Source organism: Poromitra crassiceps (genome assembly GCF_964638095.1).
Source record: "Poromitra crassiceps genome assembly, chromosome: 4".
Taxonomy (NCBI): Eukaryota; Metazoa; Chordata; class Actinopteri; order Beryciformes; family Melamphaidae; genus Poromitra; species Poromitra crassiceps.
In genome coordinates this window covers 11,533,904-11,552,763 of record NC_139626.1, presented here as the reverse complement: position 1 = coordinate 11,552,763, position 18,860 = coordinate 11,533,904, and the positions used below count along the sequence as shown (strand labels likewise).

The following is an 18,860-nucleotide window of genomic DNA, read 5'->3' as shown; positions in this document are numbered from 1 at the left end:
ATTGATTTAAAGCCCTGTACTGTGGAATTTCCAGCCAATTGGATGGCATACTTTGACAGTTGTAAACACATCAGTCATACAAGTTAATGATGGAATGTCTCATTTCAATATTCACATTATAAACACATTATGTAATTTATGATTGATAAACCCCGGATGGCTCAGAAAATATCCTCAGGCCTACAGATTGCAATGAAAGGAATTCAGTCATTAATTATGAAAGGAAATCAGTCATTAATTATTGCCATTCAAAAGTCAACCATTACCAAATGCCAATTAGCCATTTGATTACTTTAGATGTAGTAGTAAAATATTAATAATAAAGTATTATAATATATTGAAATACAATATTATTTCCAAATGTCTTTCATTAGCATGATTTAAAAAACAAGTCTTGATATCCTTAAAAATAAATTATAACATACTTTTAATTTAACATTTTAAGTAAATGTCAAAGGAAGGCAGGACTTAATGTGATTGGCGTTAAGTTATTTTGCAACCTGGAGTCATCCAAACTGTGTACCACAATTATATCAACACAAATTAAACAGTGACACACTCTTTACCATGGAAACAACATCCAGCCAACACTGCCCATCAGCCCATGTACATATGGGATCCGGGGTGGCTAAATAATATGTGAATGCAAATCAAATTCAATCTGAATCAGGACTCATTAAAAAAACATACTTCATCTGCCCAAATGGATTTTTTTGCATTTGAGCTCATCAAGTGCGCACTTCACAATAAAGGCCCCACATCCTCCCATTACAAAACAGCGATATTTAAAGTGTCTTCTTCACACAATGTTGTTTCCCAGCCTTATTGATGTGCAAAACTCTACTGAGGCTCTTCTGTACAGGGGGAGGAGGGGGGGGGGGGGGGGGGGCACGAAAAAGCAGACACTTTCGTTTGGTAACAAGCAATCTGTGTCCAATCTTTTTTCCTCATCAGTGAACCACTGCTCCAGCTAATCATCTCCTCTGTGCCATGTGGGCTGTTGTGCCATCTTGTCACCAACAAATCAAATCACAATTCATTGAGAGTGCCCTTTATTTGTTTGAGGCGCTAAGATGGTAAATTACATATAAATACATCATCTTTATAACTTTGTACAAAATTTAACATTTATCAGACACAGCGAGGGTAACGGTAGTGTGAGGAGAGGCTGCAGAGATGGACCTCGGTTGTTATAGGATCACGGGATGAGCTGTGTTTGGACTGGCTGAGGAGGAGCATCAAAGGAACATGAGATGAGATGTGTTTAGACTGGGTGAGGAGCATCATTCAGGGTTTATCAAGTGCAGCTCAGGCTGACGTGTCGAACAGCCTCTCGATCATCTCTTCCACATGCTCCGGCCGATACTTGTGGTATTTCTCAGGGTTCTTGGTGAATGAGATGTTGGCACATCTAGGGATTGAAAACAAAAAAAAGGGTTAATATTATTTGCAGGGTTCCAACATATTCCTTAAAAAAAAAAAATGGAAAAAAAATGGAAAAAAGAAACCAGTGCAATTTCCAAGACTAATCAATGTCAGTGTCTTGGTTTTTTGTTGAATAGCTGATCTTGTGTTGGTTAGCTAAAACTGCTTTTAAATAAGCAGGGGGAAAAGACAATGTTTTAATTTCTGAAACCTTTTGAATTACAAGTCATTCTCCCCAACTTTTCCAGACCGTGAAAGCACAATTTTCACATTTTCAAATTCCCATTCTTCATCTCACTCACCTGTGTAGGAACGCCCTGTAAGCATCGGACACCACTTTCTTCTGGGCCTGGCGGATGAAGTCACGCTGCTCCTTGTCTGGGATGGCCCACACCTTCTGTATCTTACACAGCTCCTCCAACCCATCGTTGAAGCCCTGGAGTCAGTGAGGAGAGCGAGGGGTCAGTCCTGCTGCAGAAGCTGAGAGTGCGTTCTTTGATATTCAAGGTCAAATCTAGTGGATTTTTAGGACGAGGGCTGATTTTGTTGTCTTGACCGGTGTTAGAATTTGTGCAAAAGTGATTTTGACCATACCTTAAATTTATCTTTGATCACTTGCCGCTCTTTGTCTTTCAGCTGGAGAAAGGCAAGACTTCAATTAGGATGAACCAATGAATCAATCTTCCAGCACACACACACACCAGGATATTAGTCTAGAGACACATTTTATACATAGCCTACATTTATAATACCTTAGATTTAAAAACAACAAGCAAACTACGTGCTTCGCATACTAGCAGTATGCAAAACACGTAGTTCGCGCCGCCTTGTTTTTTAATCTAGAAATATCGCATGCTTCGCACTCTCATGTCTAGTGTGCCTTGCACGCTTCCTTCGTGATAATTGATGATCAAACCTAACCTTGGTGCCGGGCTGGAAGACAGGCATGTTCCTGTCCGTCAGGTGCTCGGTGACCTTCAACCAGCTAGAAAAGAATGCACTGTCAGCTCACAGTACTTGGTGAACAGCGCTGATGTCAACAATATTTTTGTTCTGCGTGCAGGTTAATTGGTTCATGTTGATCAAATTTACCTGCGCTGGTACATTTGGATCTGCTGCTCTATAAGCTCTCTGTATGAACTCTCAGCCTTCTTCTGTGTCACTGTCACCAGCTGGATCAGGTCCGACCTGAAGACATTCACAGGTTGACAGATTAAAGACAATCAATATTAAACTCAAGAGTACGCAACCTATGCTGACCTTACACACAAAAGGACTTCAAACGATTTCACTGTCGCAGACAAATTGCTAATGTCGGAATTAAATCATGAGTTTTGCTGAAGTTGTGGAGCGTTCCCGTCACCTCGATCGTTTGGTCTAAGTTGGTGATAAATCTCAGTCCCAGCTGTCTGAATTCACCCTTCTTCTTGTCTTGACGTTGCGACAAAATCAAATGTGTTTTATATGATCAAAAGTCTTTAGCCTTGGCTCAAATAGTGTAGCTCAATGACATGAACATTGACAACAACAACAACCAATAGTTGTGATTTCTCCAGCACCAAAACAGGACACCAGCAAATGCAGTTATCCATGTTAAGCTCTGTGAGTCTCTCTCCCGTTCGTGCACTTCTTTCTCCTTGTTCTCTATGTTGACATTACCTGTCAAGTTGTGTCCGTTACCTATGCCTACTGTCTTTTCAAAATAAAATACTTCCTGTTCATGGGAGAATAAAAAACAAAACAAAAAACATTACAAACTAGCCTACACGTGAATTGCATTGTGCCTTGGGGTAACATTAATTTACAGTGCATGGTTCATTTACAGTCTGTGACTAAAAATGAGAGGGTGTCAGACTTTAGTCTTTTCAAAGTCTTCTAGTCTATAGTAGGCATTACCGAAGTCACGTGACATGATTTCACGGTAATGAAGTCCTTTTTTTAAATTGGCTATTTGTTGCTGCCACTTGGGGCTGCCAAATAGTGCAGCTTTCTATGGTATTTTGATAGAATGATCGGCAGCATCTATAAAAGGGAGCAAGTGGGAAATGTTTGTTCTCTATCTGTTCTGTTTCGATTTTTGTCCCACTGATGATGTTATAGTGATGTCATAAGAGCAAAATCATCTGCTGATGATGTTATAGGCATTGTCACATCATTGTGATGTCATCAGTGACTGATGTCATCAGTGATGCAAAGTTGAGCAACTGTGCGCTACGCCTGCCAATAGAGCAGGCGAGGTCACGCAGCAGCCGAGCAGTGTATGTGAGCTGCAGGGCCAGCTCGGCGAGCTGTAGGGCGGGCGAGGCCACAGAGCGTGAGATGCCTAGTTACTCAAAAAAGCCACGGTGCAATTTGTGTCAGGAATGTGGGTCTATAAAGGGCTATTTGGTTTTATTTTGGGGGGATATCAAAATCTGGATCGTTTGCGGATCTCAAAATAGCGCTCCGGGATTTTAAAATACATGATAAATAACATATTTTTCAGTCCTAACTGTGCACTTGCTGTTCTTATAATGGTACCATACTGTCATAATGGTCAGTTTGCAGTAAAATGTCATGTATTGACATGACATTTTACTGCAAATTGACCATGATTATTTGCAAACAAAAAACAAAAAACTAGGATTCGTAGCGTCAAGGTTGACGTCTCCTCGCAAAGGCCTAAGACTAAGTGATCGACACTGCCTGAAGGTCACTATGAAAAGAGAGAGAAAATGCCCACTTCTCCAGGGACTTGAGGATGTAGTTGTAGTTGTTGTGCAAGAATATGGCACTCAGAGCTGAATCCTCGTACACTTTGGATTTGCTCAGAAGATTCAGCTGCAAGTTCCCCAACACCTTGCCTGAAAGGACAAAGTCATGTGTCAGATGCCGCTACAAAGCTTGGACATTTGACAAGATAAGCGCTGGTAATAATTTCATATATACTTATATATACTTACATATATATATATATACTTACATATATAGGTGCTGAGAAGCCTTTTACTGAACTCTGAGCTGTAGCTGCTTGCTGACGAACTGGTCTCTGGAAAAATGAAGGTAGTGTTAACTTAGCTAATTTTAGTCGATTCAGTAATCCTCAGTTCTGAACTTTCTTGTATTACATTTTTATCTCATATGATCCATTATTTATTTCCAAGAGTGGAGAAAAATACACGTTTCCACTCTATCTCTAAATCCTCCGTTGACTAGGGGTATTAATTGAAGTGGAAGTGCTCAGGTTTGGATGGTAACCTGCACTCCTGTGCTCCACATACATTTGGATGGGATGGGTGGTGGATGGGTTGAGTTCCCTCCCCCTCCCTCCCCTGATATGTGAAGCGCTTTGAGAAATGCGCTATATAAATCCAATCAATTATTATTATTATTATTATTATTATTATTATTACAGTGCTATCGTGTCCGATTATGAAGCAGGCTCCTCCCGTGTCATCCTGCATTCATAATAGCAGCCAGTACAGTTCTATGAATGATCTAAAACAGATAATCAATACCAATAAATCACTCAGAAATAATGCATGTGATCAACACTCAAGGGCCTGCATGATGGTTTGCTTACCTCGGGGGTCTAAAGGTATATTGTAAGTGTCCCCCAGTACTAAGCAGAGGCAAGGCAGAAGAGAAAGAGAAAGAGGCACAAGTGCAAAAGGTTAGAGAAGATTTGTTAGTGCAGAGTAAGAAGCCGAGTAGCAGAGTAAGAAGCCGAGTAGCAAACAGTCGTCAGCCAGACAGCGAGGGCTTGAGGGCCGGAAAGGAGTGACAAACCCGGGAGTCAGATGTCAGATGAAGGTAGGGAGAGCTAAGCTGGGCACAGCTGGGAGGTACGGCGAGCTTCTCGAAAGATATATAAAAATGGATCATCTTGTCGTCATTCCGAATGTAAAGTACTGTTATTGGGACTGATGCACATGCTTGTCACGGAGGCGCCCCCTCTGGAGGAAGAGAAAAGCTAATTTGAAGCCGAACGTGGCGAGCGGGTGGAGGAGCAGAGGTGAAGGAGGGAGGGCGAACAGGTGGAGGAGCAGAGGTGGAGGAGGGAGGGCGAGCAGGTGGAGGAGCAGAGGTGGAGGAGGGAGGGGGTCACACAGATACAGAGTGAGTAAGAAATGAGGGAACCAAGCTAACACAAGGAACCTAAGATAGAAACTAATTGATTTAAGAGGCCATTTACACCTGGCATTAACATGCCTTTTCTGCAATCTGATTGCAATCTGATGGCAGAAATGGTTGTCCTCTCAATCCGCATAAATTTGCTGTATCCAGATTGAGAGGACACATTGCATTTACACTTGTGTTCAATGTGTACACAATGCATCACTGACCACCTCCGGAGGTGGTTTGGCCGATCAGATTGCAATCCTTCTTCAATGCGTTTTGGGGGTGTTTACACCTGTACTTTCAAGTGATAAAACACAATCTGATTGCAATCTGATCACAGAAAATGCATGGTAGCGCAAGGTGTAAATGGCCTCTAAGTGGATTGTGACCCCAGAAGGCGTTGGGTGTGGAGGAAAGAACTAAGACATATAGGTGGGTGTAGGAAAGTAATCCCACAGATGATAATGGTCTTTTAAAACAGACAGCGATCACATGGACCCTCGCCTAGTTTCCAATAACCCGTGAACCAAAAGTGTTCCTCCTCTGATCTCCAGCTGATAGTATTCCGATATAAACCTTTGCATCTGGATTAACAATGCAAAAATAACCCAAATACGCTGAATGTGAGAGTAAATAAGACATACTAATATTCAAGTAGCATGCGTGTAATGTTAGTCAAGTTTAGGAGAGAGACAGCTGATATTAGCATCTCGGGGAATGCCATGCATGAGCTAATGTGGACGGAGACTGCTTGGAGCCTGCTCTAGTGTAGACTGGGAAGGCTTCAACTACGGGGTCTTTGAAAACGGCTTAGTGAAGATGTAGCCTAAGGGACTAGCAGGCACAGCAGGGGGTCAGTGCTACATAGAGCTAACTCTGGTCATGCTGATGCGGCTCTACCTTGAGAGGCCAGCATGGCTCCGGCCGTCTCATGGAAGTCCAGCAGCTGCTGCAGGAACAGGATGGCCTGTAGGAGAGAGAAGCAGCGGTAATGATCACTTCACCTTATCTACTGAAGCGGGATAGTCCACTCTGTACAATTAGCGGTTGCCCGGGAAGTCCGCCTGGATCCCCCAGAAAGGTGCAAACAGCAGAGACCTTATGGGAGGATGCCGAGTTTGTAGTGCAGTGTGTGCAAATAAATGTGCGGCCATTACATGAGAGAGGAACGCATCAGCTTACATTGCTCGTCAGTTCGTGGACTGTTCCATCTTTAGGCATATTGTACTCCTTATCAGGATCGTTCTGTGAAGACGAGAGAAAATGGATTAGTTCACAGTAGGCGGATCGTTTACTCTGAGCAGAATGTTACCGGAAGCACAAATTAAGATTTGCTATGGTGGAGATTCCTGCCTTGATACTGTCTGCAAATTCCTCCAGCGCTTTGGCTCCAATCGTTTCCATCGAGGTGATGAGCGTAGGCAGTTTGTTCTTGGTGCTTGCTGCGGTTCCCTGTGACCAAACCAGAATAGTCAAAACAAAGACTTATTTTACGCTGCACGTCCTGCATGCTCCTATTCACCTTATTATTTGCCCGTATAACGACGCTTCCGCATAACGTCATTTTGTAATCGTCTTTCCGTTTTAGACCCGGAAGTCTACGGTAATCATTTTTAGACTTGCCAAAAAGCTGTTTTCAAGCAAAAAACAAACGGTTTTAAAGTTTTAATATTTTTTGGGGTGAGAACGTAACATTCCAAATATGTGACCGGTTTATCAGAATAACGCCTATTTGGAAATATTTAACGAGCAGCGAGGACTGAGAGCGCCTGCTGTGTGACCAGTCGTACTAGCTAGTATCTGTCAACCCAGCTACTACTGGCAGTGAGAAAACACTGTCGACGTGCTTTTGTAACTAACGTTAAATGTCGACCGGGTACAGCCATCGGCTCCTCGCAGCAGTAACGCTATGAACATGCAACTGCGGTTGACCGCAGTGTAGCTTCTGAATATTGCCAAACTTCATTCATAGTGACGTTTTGTTTTGAAATTGGCCGCCAACTAGCGCTGAACCGGGAAGAACAAATACAATTGCGTCTAAACATGGAAGAGAGGTGAATAAGGTGAATAGGAGAGAACGCTGTGCTCCGTGGTGAAGCTGCACTCGTTCGTACTTGGAGGGTGGAGTCAAACTCAGACTTGGACATCTTCAGATGTCGGAGGATAGGGAAGATGCTGAGGACGGCAGAGTAGTCGTGGCGCATGATGGCCCTGCGAGCCGCCGACACAATGTTGTCTCCCTCCAGCATCAGGTTATCCAGCGCCTCCTGTGGGCAGCAGACAACACAGCAACACGGTGAGACCATGTTTGTCACAGCAAAACAGAAGCCCACGCTCCAGGCTCCAGGCTCCAGGCTCCAGGCTCCAGGCTCCAGGCACCAGGCTCCAGGCTCCAGGCCCCAGGCTCCAGGCTCCACGGGTCTTAGCCGTGATTTCTTGATAACATTCATTCAGTTTGCAGAGAATAATACTGTCGTGCCACATCTTTCTATTGTGCATTTCTATCAGTCTGTAACAAAATGGACGTAATTAAAATTTTGTTGCATAAACTACCGTACTGGCATCAACATATAACTTGTGTTTCCATCACACTTTAATCAAGTGTTTTTTTTTTTGCTGTCCTCCTTGTGCCTTGCACAGATAGAATGGGTTCAAGATAAATCGATAGTTTCTAATGTATTCTAAATAATTTTAGATCTGAAAAGTACTTTAGACGTCATTATGTAAAAATAGTAAAAAGCTATCATTGCCTCATCCCTGGGACAGTCCTCTCTGCACACTGTCATTATAACAGATCACTTCTGCAATATGCCTTAAGGCATTAGGCACACAGACCTATCTGCTTTCCTTGCTGAAAACTCTCCCAAATACTGTGCTATGCTGCTACCACGACAATATAGCAAAACAAATACTGTGCTATGCTGCTACCACGACAATATAGCAAAACAAATACTGTGCTATGCTGCTACCACGACAATATAGCAAAACAAATACTGTGCTATGCTGCTACCACAACAATATAGCAAAGCAAATACTGTGCTATGCTGCTACCACGACAATATAGCAAAACAAAGCCATTTTTAAAGAGCACATGAAATGAGTCTTCAGACTGAAAACAATTATTGCCTGAGATGAAAGAGGGTTGAGAGGCGGGCCATAGTGTGTCGATGATTTGATTTGACAGTTCTGGGGACTGGAGTTGGCATTGGCCAATCCTGGCGCTTGTATGGCGTGTGGGATCCACAGAGAACCGGGGACCTGGCTGCCTCCGCGCGTACTGCTGTTTCAAAGACGAGGCAAGAGTGCCGCCTGCCGGCTTGAAATGTCCGAGGGGCCGAGGTAAGACCCGCGGACGTTAACGTTATTCAGGGAATGAGAGTTTAACGAGCCAGTTACATGTCTTTGCATTCTACAGTAAATGAAGACATTACCATTTGTTTTATTTTGTGTGTTACATTTACTGGGCAAATATATTAACATTTATGGGCTAGAAAAGTCTGCCCATGGCATGTAGGCACTAGGCAGTCATTTTGACTGCTCAGAATTTTCTTCTCGCAATGAAGATTGATTGACAGCTGTCATGTCGTGATATGATTGGTTGAAATGACATCAGCATACTGTAGAGATTACAGTTATGAATGAAATCCTGAAAAATCTATTTTTGATGTGAAAAAAAAAGAAAAACTAAAGAAATTTGATTTTTGTGATTTTTTTTGCATACATTAGCTCAACTTAATTTTTTTGATACAAGGTTTAGTGGTTTGATGCTGCAAAATGCTGTCCCTTTATTTTGATGCCTGACCTGAATGAGGGAGTCAAAGGTCTTCTTCTGGTGGTGCTCGGGGATGATCTCCGTCAGCAGGGCGTACTCGCTCTGGGCCAGCTTGACGAAGGCACTGATGCAGTGGATGTAGGAGTCGATCTCGATGTCGAGGACATCATCCTTACCTGAGAGGCACACGGTAACAGAGCAAGTGAGCGGGTCAATCAACAAAGGCTTTCATATATTAAGTCCTGTGTCTTGTTGCTAAAAAGACAATATTGAGTACATGTACTGTATGTATGCACTTTGACTAGCTCTATATACAGTATATATATATATATATATATATACAGTATATATATATATATATATATACACACCTGTCTTATCAGCCTAAATCGAGATGCTGTAGATTTGCCAAAATGAAAACTCTGGTGTCACGTAGACGAATGACAAATCAAAATTTAAAAGCAGAATAAAAAACATGAAAATATGAGCATGATGTGTGCAGCATACTGACGTCGCATTCCATTATTTGCTAAAGTTCAAATTTTCTACTTCTTACTGGCTAAGTTGCCTAATGCAGCTTTAAATGTCACTCCCTTGCCATCATGACATGTGGCTGTGATTGAAATAAAATGCGGAGACAAACAACTCGATGAATCTCCAGACTCCATCACAATGTTGGAACATGAGGAAACACGTTCACCACTGGACCTAACCGTTGCTTTGGACTGATGACTGATAACCGTCGAGCAGTGCGTACGAGCCATCTGGGCAACAATGTCGAGTCCACTTTCAACATTTTGCAACTAATGTCCCAGAGCAAAACGGCTGTTGCCACCCATCCATTGAACATTCTACTCAAACAGTGCTATTGTTGTTCTATGCAAATTGCTCAGTGGGTGTGTGCTAAGACAGGAATAGCGAGGCAAAGTGACCGCCTACTTCCTGCTTCAGCACTGGACCAGAGATTTTTATCCGCCATTTATTTTCCCATAGACATTTTGTAAAATGCGTATAAAAATAGTTTTACTTCGTCAAACCAAACGGTTCAGATATATTTAGAATCGGGAGAGACCACGTAACATTGCACTTGGACCAAAACCTAAAAAAGTACAATATTTTTTTTAATCCGCAATTTTTTTAACGTTTTGGTCAGACTGAAATGTTACGTGGTCTCTCCTGTTTCTAAATATATCTGAACCGTTTGGTTTGAACAAGTAAAACTATTTTATAAGCATTTTCCGAAATGTCTATGGGAAAATAAATGGCGGATGAAAATCTCTGGTACCGTGCTGAAGCAGGAAGTAGGCGGTCACTTTGCCTCTCTATTGCTCTTAAATCCATGAAGAGAGTTTTTCTTTTTATACAGTATGTGTTTTTGATGCTGTTCTTCTCATTCCCATGTGTTTCACTCACTCACCTGCTGCGGCCCCGTGCTTCTCGGTCAGGGCGTCAGAGTGGTGTTTGACCCGCAGGTCGTGATCGTAACCTGATGGGTGGGGCGGGGCGGGGTTTGGGGTGGCAGGGAAACACAACTAGTCACACCACCGGGGGGTCATGACTAGGCTGAGGGCCAAAACCTGGGACTCGCCGTGACATCGACACCGACCACCAAGCACCCAGCAGGGAGGGGGGGGGAGCAGGGGACACCCACCGCAGTGTGTGGGGGTGGGGCTGAAAGCGCCAACAGACGTTTGTGCGTATGACTCATACCTATGTTAGTCAGTGTGTGTTATATACTACATGAAAGGAGCCAGCTTTATGGGAGATGAATAGCCAGATGTGACACTAGCTTTAGACACATTGCAGCTTGGAGGAAAATCCCACCCTTGGATACTTTTATACTGTTAAATATCATCAATCTGTGACATTCAATGTGACGTTCAATGTGACATTCAACGTGACGTTCAATGCATTCCAGGAGTTATTTTGTGACAAAGTGTTTGAAATGACCTTTTTGTTGAAACTGGTTTCTGTCAGCCTACCTCATCTACTGTTACTTTCTACTCAGTGGTTTCCTACAAACACTTTCAACAGCCCCCCCAGAGAACAGGCGTTTACGTGACCGGCTGGCTTGATGTTGGATATTCTATGGATATATTTTCTCTAATATTCAAACCAGTGGCTGTCCCAAGTAATTGATGGTCACCAAACAATATCCACCAAATATCCAATATCAAGCCAACTTGAATGCAGGTTTTACGCGCAGGTGGAGAAGGTGATGATAGTGATAACTGTCGTTAGCAGTCGAGAAAAGGTGAAGTCTCACTCCTTATGCAAAACATGTGTTGAGGCAGTGTTGCATTCTGTTCCATTAAGACTACGGTTGGTGGAGAAAATGGTGTCTCTTCCGTTTCTAGGGTGGATTTCTCTTTATTTGTTAAATGTCTAGAAATAAGCAAATCTTTGATTCAGAAGAGCTCCATGCTGTAAATATCGACGTGACATCACAACATCTAATTTATGTTTCGCTAACGTTTTGCTCAATGATCCACGGAAAAAAGACAAAATACACCAAACTACCAAACTTACCCAGGAATGCACGGTACATCACCATTAGCTGTTTAACGGCGTTAAAAGTGTTGTAGGGTGGAGATTTTCCTTGAAATAGCCTAGCCTAGCCTAGCTTATCTTAGCTCTTTACATTGAGCTAGCTGGAGGTCAAATGTCTTTATCTGCAATGTGTAAAAGCTGTTGTGACTCTGAACGTCACTCTGCAGTGCTTTTGTGTGCCTGTTGCTCTGAAGGAGAGACAACAGGCGAGCACGACACCAGACAGACTGCGACGCACACTGCCGGCAAGGAGGGAGGAAGACAGCGAAGAGAAGACCGAGGTGCGTTTACCTTCCAAAGGAGTGAGGTTAGAGCCCCCCTTTTTCCCATCCAGCCCATGCTGTGAGTATTGTTTCAGAAGGTTCTGAGCCTTGCGAATGGTCCCTGGTCCCATAGGAAGGAGGTGGACGAGGGGGAGGAAGAAGAAGAACAGGAAGAAGAAGAGGGGAGAGCTAGGAAGTGAGTGATGAAACACCGACACCACGTCCCTCCACCACCCAAACAGCCAGGAGAGGTGTGTGTGTGTGTGGGGGGGGGGGGGGACCACAGCCTAGCACCACAGCTACACAACAGAGAGAGAGAGAGAGAGAGCACCTACACAACAGAGAGAGAGAGAGAGAGCACCTACACAACAGAGAGAGAGAGAGAGCACCTACACAACAGAGAGAGAGAGAGAGAGAGAGAGAGAGAGAGAGAGAGAGCACCTACATAACAGAGAGAGAGAGAGAGAGAGAGCACCTACACAACAGAGAGAGAGAGAGAGAGAGCACCTACACAACAGAGAGAGAGAGAGAGAGAGAGAGCACCTACGCAACAGAGAGAGAGAGCACCTATGGCACAGCCACAACACAACAACAAACTAGGGCCCGTGTGCCGGTAATGTAAAGGCAGAATAAACAGGTTAGGTCAGCTATAAACACAAAACAGCATAATTATTACAGTCATATCCAGCATTGTTATTATTACCATACAATTTGTTACATGGTTTAACTTTAGGGGTGCAGAATCTACAGGATAAATTATACACGTATCAGGGACCACAAGTTAAACAAGACAATACGTGACGTTTGTTAGTGAGTTAGTAAGCATGTGGCACATTTACTCAAATAAAATAAGAAATATTAGAGCAGTTTATAGCTATATAGGTCTACTCATTTTTAAATGTTCAACTGCCCTCACTCTGAACCTGCCTCACGTTACAGTGGCAGAATAAATCTTCTTTTTTGCCAGGATTGGCTGAGTGACAAGTAGTTTGTCGGCAAATGCGTTGTTGTGGCATTTTAGCACAAGCAGCAGCGAGACTGCGCCGTGAGTGCGTGTTCACTGCACTCAAGTTCGAGCAGCGCTGTCCAAAAGAAAAGACAAAGAAAAAAGCCTGCTTTACCAACAGATTGGCCCCAGAGGTGCTAGGCTATTAGCTACTTATCCACCACAAACTCAATACTACACCCACTTTTGGTGCAAAGCAATCACAAGGCACACATCAAGCCTGCAAGACTCAACTAACACAAATAAAGACACTGTGATAGCTTGACTCACCTATACTGGAAATAACCTAAGAGTATCCCTCCACAGAAGGAAGCTACTTCTTCTCTCTGCATCTGTTAATACGCTCCTACTACCTACGGTTATACGGAACATTCGCTAAATAAACACACGCGCTGTCACGCTGTTGACCCGGGATGTAGACCGTCATCACAATAAGGATTATGAAAGAAGAAAGGATGAAAGGTTAGTTCGAGTCGTAAGGTTGTAATTCACAGGGGCAAACAGAGGGGGTGGTAGAGCACAATGGTTCAGTGATGAGGCGGATCATAGAGGCGTCCCTCCCTATAGTGGAACATGCACTCACTCGGTGATTGCGGAGGATACTTGAAAGTGAATAACGTGGCAGAAAGGTCGTCTAATCAAAATGAATCTGAATGTTGCGGCGAAATAGATTTTTGTGCGTTGAATGGGTGCTGCTGCTATCGTGTCATAATCATCAATGTGCAGAATATATTTGTTAGATTATTCTCTAAAAGAGGGAAATGTCATCAACAAGTGGAGTGGAAATGAGCCGTGTGTGCGTGTGGCTGGGGGGCTGCACGCCTGCTGACCTGGTCGCTTGGGAGCCTTTTTGGTGGGCGTGTCCTTGCGTTTGGTTTGGACGGCGGGCGAGTAGAGGATCCCAGAGGAGGCGCTGTTCTTGCGGAAGTGATCCTTCAGGCCTTTGATGGAGCGGTCCAGTTGGCTGGACCTGATCTGGAAGTACACGTTCATGAAGTCTGCAGGGTGGAGAGGATGAGGACGTTTAGTATTACAAGGGCAATATTAACGGCTGGGGTAGAAATTATTTATATTATAAGCTTGATACGATATCATTCCAATGACTTGGGCCACAAAATACGATAATATTCTGATGTCAATATTATGCAATATTATGCTATTATAAGACAATATAGTGCCATTTATTATTAGGCACTATATATCTATATCTATATATCTATATCTATCTATCTATCTATATATCTATATATAATGAAAAGTCATGAACATAGAAGGCCTTCTTAAAAAATCTCTCTCTCTCTCTCTCTCTCTCTCTCTCTCTCTCTCTCTCTCTCTCTCTCTCTCTCTCTCTCTCTCTCTCTCTCTCTCTCTCTCTCTCTCTCTCTCTCTCTCTCTCTCTCTCTCTCTCTCTCTCTCTCTCTCTCTCTCTCTCTCTCTCTCTCCTGAAGTACAGGAAATGTAAAAGAGGAAAAGGGAAAAGGAAGGAGGAATGGCCTAAAAGAGCGCAGCAGATGTGAGGAAGCGTAAAAGGAGCTAACCCTGGTTGCGTCCGTATTCCACCAGCCAGCCGGCGATGCAGATGATGTCCTGGACCACGGCCTCAGGCAGGTGTTCCAGTATCACCTCCTCCTGCACCTCCAGCTCCTCGTCCATGCTGATGGCGTCCATGATGAGGATGGGAGGAACCGGCTTGCTGTAGCGCGTTAGCAGGCTGCGGAACTCTGCCTCCAGCAGCTCCTTCCCCTTCTCAAAGCGAGCTTTCTGCAGCAGAAGAAGAAAGGCAACATTGTCGATTTTCATGAAAATTGTTAGTTTTAATACTCTTTGCACACCGTCCTTTGGGTTTCCAACTTTCAATCCATTTAGGTGTTCCAGTGCCTGGGCCCTCGTTAATGTTTTTGCTTGCGCCTGTGTTACTTCCTGCCTTTTAGACACAAAATCCTTGAGGTGAAAAGGGGCGAAAAACCGTATACTGTGATATTTTGGTAGATATTGTACCGTACTGTGAAATCTCATATTGTTATATCCCAATAGGTACATACAATATATGCATAGCATTAGAGGGAAAGGTTAATACTGTACCACTGTGTTGAGTTCTGGACTGTCAGGATTGTTGTCCTGGAAGTATTCTACCGCTTTCTGGATCTTAGCAATACAGGCAAGATACTCATCCAGTCTGCCAGTTGGTCTGAAACAGAGAATTCTTATTAGAGCTACAGACGACTGACACATCCCCCCTCAGCATCCACCCGCCTCTCCTAAAACAACAACAGCATGGGGAGATCGGTGTCATGAGTCGATGACGCGGCCAGACTCTCACCCCTCTCTGATGATCCTGTCCGTGTCCTTGGCCACGTGGTAGTAGCTGATGACGTGATCCATGCAGGACAGCGTTTTGTCCACGTTCTCCTGCAGCCGCTGCAGGTTCTCTGTCTGCTTGTGCACCGGGATGATGGAGTTCTCCAGCTGCATCAGGCGGCTCTCAAACGAAGACAGGATCGACACCTTTCAGGATAAGAATGACGGCCATACATGAAGCCGAGGCAGAGAAGCCACCATGGAATATCCATATTACAATTCATATTGTAAATCTATTTGTGCATGTACAGTAGGTGATGGTCATTCAAATATTCAGACACTAAATCTACTTTCTTCTTCTTTTTGCACTGTGGGCAAAAAATTTCTGCAAGTAATTTATATTCAAAATATATGTTGGCCACTCAAGTGTTTGTTTATTTTTTAATGAATGCCATCTACAGAGGATATATATTTTTTAACTTATTTCTAGACACACTACTTGAAAGGACACTAAGACAATCTTCTTATGTGTGCTTACTGTACTAGGCATCTCGCATGGTCGATCCCAGGCTTGCCCGCTGCGCGGGCTCACTAGGGCCTCACCCGCCCTGAAGCTCGCCTAGCTGGCCCTGCAGCTTGCATACGCAGCTCGGCCGCTGTGCTGCATGGTCTCGCCTGCCCTATTGGCACGCGCGCACGGGTGTGTGTGTGTGTGTGTGTGTTGCTCACAACATGTTATTGCTCTTAAGTTTTTAGACAAGAATAAGGAAAGTGGCTGCAGCGCTTCCTTAGTCCCTATCTAGAGCCTCTAGCCTGATTCAACAGCTTGACAGCCTGGGGCACAAATGAGTTCCTCAGTCTGTTTAAGCGGGCCCGTGGGACTGAATCTTCTATTTGAAGGCAACAGCTCAAATTCATTAAAAAGAATGTGCGTTGGGTCAGATATTATCCTACGTGCTAGAGACAAGATTCTACATCTGTGGGCTTCCTGGAAGCTTGTTTCCAGTGTTTGTCCTACAATTTTAGAGCAAATACGGACTCCTGCCCAGTCTAGCTTTAAGCTGCACAGACAGACAGCTATACCAAGCACTACTCCCATACAGCATTACACTCTGCACAATTGATCGCTCCAAAGGACCTGAGCCTTCTTAAAAAATAAATACGTTGTTGCACCTTCTTACAGCTGTAATCAATATGTGCACTCCAGGACAGAGCAGTGTCCATTTGGATGCAGAGATATTTGTACGCAGAGACCTGTTCAATTTGTAAGTTTTGGATGGTGACTGGAGGAGGATACTCACTCTCCTTTGCACCGAAAATAATTTATTTTGTTTTTCCTACATTGATAATGAGTGCATTTTCCTCACACCATCACTGATGACATATCCAGTCTTATGACATCACCGATGACATCATCAGTGATGTCACAATGCCTCCTATGACATCATCAGTGTTACAAAAATTTAAACAAACAGAACATTGCCCACTTGCTCATTAGATGTGTGCACAGACTTCCTTTTAACACGTTGAGTGCCATAGCCGAGATATCTCGTCTTACATAATCCAACGGTTGAGTGCCATAGACGAGCTATCTCGTCTTACATAAACATTTTTTTTTTTGGACGGTGGGACATCAATCAACCCCTTTTACGTCTTCTATATCAATATTGGGAGGAAGAGAATGTGTATAATCTATTTTACCGACCACTAAGTGGCGACAGTTCTCTCCCAAGACAGAGAGAAAGCCACAGCCAGCCACAGCCAGAGCCACAGCCAGCCAGCGCGCTGGAGAAAGCCAGTGTAATTTTCAAGGAAGTAGCTGGGCGAAAACTCTTTCGATTTCACACACACACACACACACACACACACACACACACACACACACACACGCGCGCGCGCGCACACACACACACTCGAGTACCTTTGCGCATAAATAAGACCAGAATCGCAAAAGCTTATTCAAAGCTCTCAGCCGACACCTCAAGAAACAGTTTTACAGTCCAGACGGCCGCGGAGAATCCTCCCTCCGCAGCACAGACGGAGGGAGGAGTTTGGAGACACACACACACTCCTCTCTCTCTCTCTCTCTCTCTCTCTCTAGTCCCGAGAGAGAGAGAGAGAGAGAGAGAGAGAGAGAGAGAGAGAGAGAGAGAGAGAGAGAGAGAGAGAGAGAGAGAGCACACAGAGTGGGAGACAGACACGCTGTGGGGGCAAAGAACGGACAGAGATATCTTCCTCTCAGAGCCGCGGAGCAACGCGCGAACACACACACACACACACACACACACACACACACACACACACACACACACACACACACACACAATACAGTATACAGACTTGCCCAAGGGCACCCATAATCACAGGCAGGTGACTGTTCTGCTGTTTGATTGAATTTCACAAAACTGCGATTATCTCAGCTTGCTGTCTCAGACGCTAAAACCATGCTGTACTCAACGGCTAATATCTACATAACTACTAACTCTGCAAACTAACTCTTTTAGACAGAGAAAGCACACATTCTATTAGTTATTTTTAGATGATTGGTGTTCACGAAGTCTTAACAGAAAATAATCCTCGGCTCTTGTAAAATGAGCCAGAATCCTCAAAAAAAAACCTGGCACAACTTACCTACAGGATTGAAAAAACGGCTGGCACTCAATGTGTTAAGTAATTATTTTACCCTCAACTCCTATGTGGAGCTTTTATTTGTAAACAAACTCATGGTTTGGAGAATCCCCTTCAGCTCTGCACATTATATGATATGTCGGCCTAGTTTTTGCATAGGCTACAGACAATCATTCATTCTCCATTTGTGTCTTATTCCGTCTGTTGCCTTAATGTGAACATGAGATCAGATTACTATTGTTTTGTTCTTCCATACCATTCCCTTAGTCAGCTGATCACTCTTCTCCAGATTCTCTCTGATGAATGACAACGTCTCCTGCTCCTAAACATATTGAAGACAGACTGGTTAATGAGACACTACACTCAGGCAGTGACACAGAATTGAATCATTATGAAAACATACAAGACTGTTAAACAGACGTGTAACTGGTAAGCTAATTGAGTATGTTTGTGGCATAAACAAAGCGCTCCCTCCCAGCAGTCATATCAGACCTGCTTCAGTTTCTCCTCGATCTCTCTCTTCCTGGCGGACGCGTCCTCGGTAGGGATCATCTTGAGCAATCCTTGAAGCAATTCCCATTAAAGGACGGTCACCAGTGTTGCAAAATAGATTTATTTCACCTCGCTAGTCGACAGAATGACAACGACCTCTTAAATCTGCTGTTGTGGTTAGATGAAGGCACAAACGTCAAGTACACCAGATTTAAAAAAAAAACACGCACATTTCCGGTAAGTATTTTCAGAATAAAACGTTTAATTTAGAGAGGAATCTGCAGTAAAATTAACTTACTCCAAAAATTAACTTACTAAAATTAAC

General features: G+C 43.7%; 1 protein-coding gene across 4 annotated transcripts; it reads right to left on the bottom strand.

Annotated features, from left to right (window-relative positions):
- Window positions 1-900: 900 nt before the first annotated feature.
- On the bottom strand, window positions 901-18,711 carry exoc7 (exocyst complex component 7). Of its 4 annotated transcripts, XM_083635332.1 has the most exons (20): window positions 18,536-18,711; window positions 18,300-18,365; window positions 15,438-15,622; window positions 15,200-15,305; window positions 14,656-14,878; window positions 13,948-14,115; window positions 12,140-12,232; window positions 10,716-10,784; window positions 9,329-9,474; window positions 7,641-7,793; window positions 6,880-6,978; window positions 6,709-6,771; window positions 6,427-6,493; window positions 4,388-4,453; window positions 4,148-4,268; window positions 2,518-2,613; window positions 2,347-2,410; window positions 2,020-2,061; window positions 1,728-1,861; window positions 901-1,411 (listed from the first exon to the last, which is right to left on the bottom strand). In XM_083635332.1, exons 1-20 carry the CDS (start codon window positions 18,593-18,595, stop codon window positions 1,309-1,311), a joined length of 2,124 nt encoding a protein of 707 aa, XP_083491458.1. In that variant the 5' UTR covers window positions 18,596-18,711; the 3' UTR covers window positions 901-1,308. The 4 variants fall into 4 exon arrangements, with proteins under 4 accessions (XP_083491458.1, XP_083491455.1, XP_083491456.1 ...); XM_083635329.1 differs by lacking the exon at window positions 10,716-10,784 and having other exon boundaries at window positions 902-1,411; XM_083635330.1 differs by lacking the exon at window positions 12,140-12,232 and having other exon boundaries at window positions 913-1,411.
- Window positions 18,712-18,860: the final 149 nt, after the last annotated feature.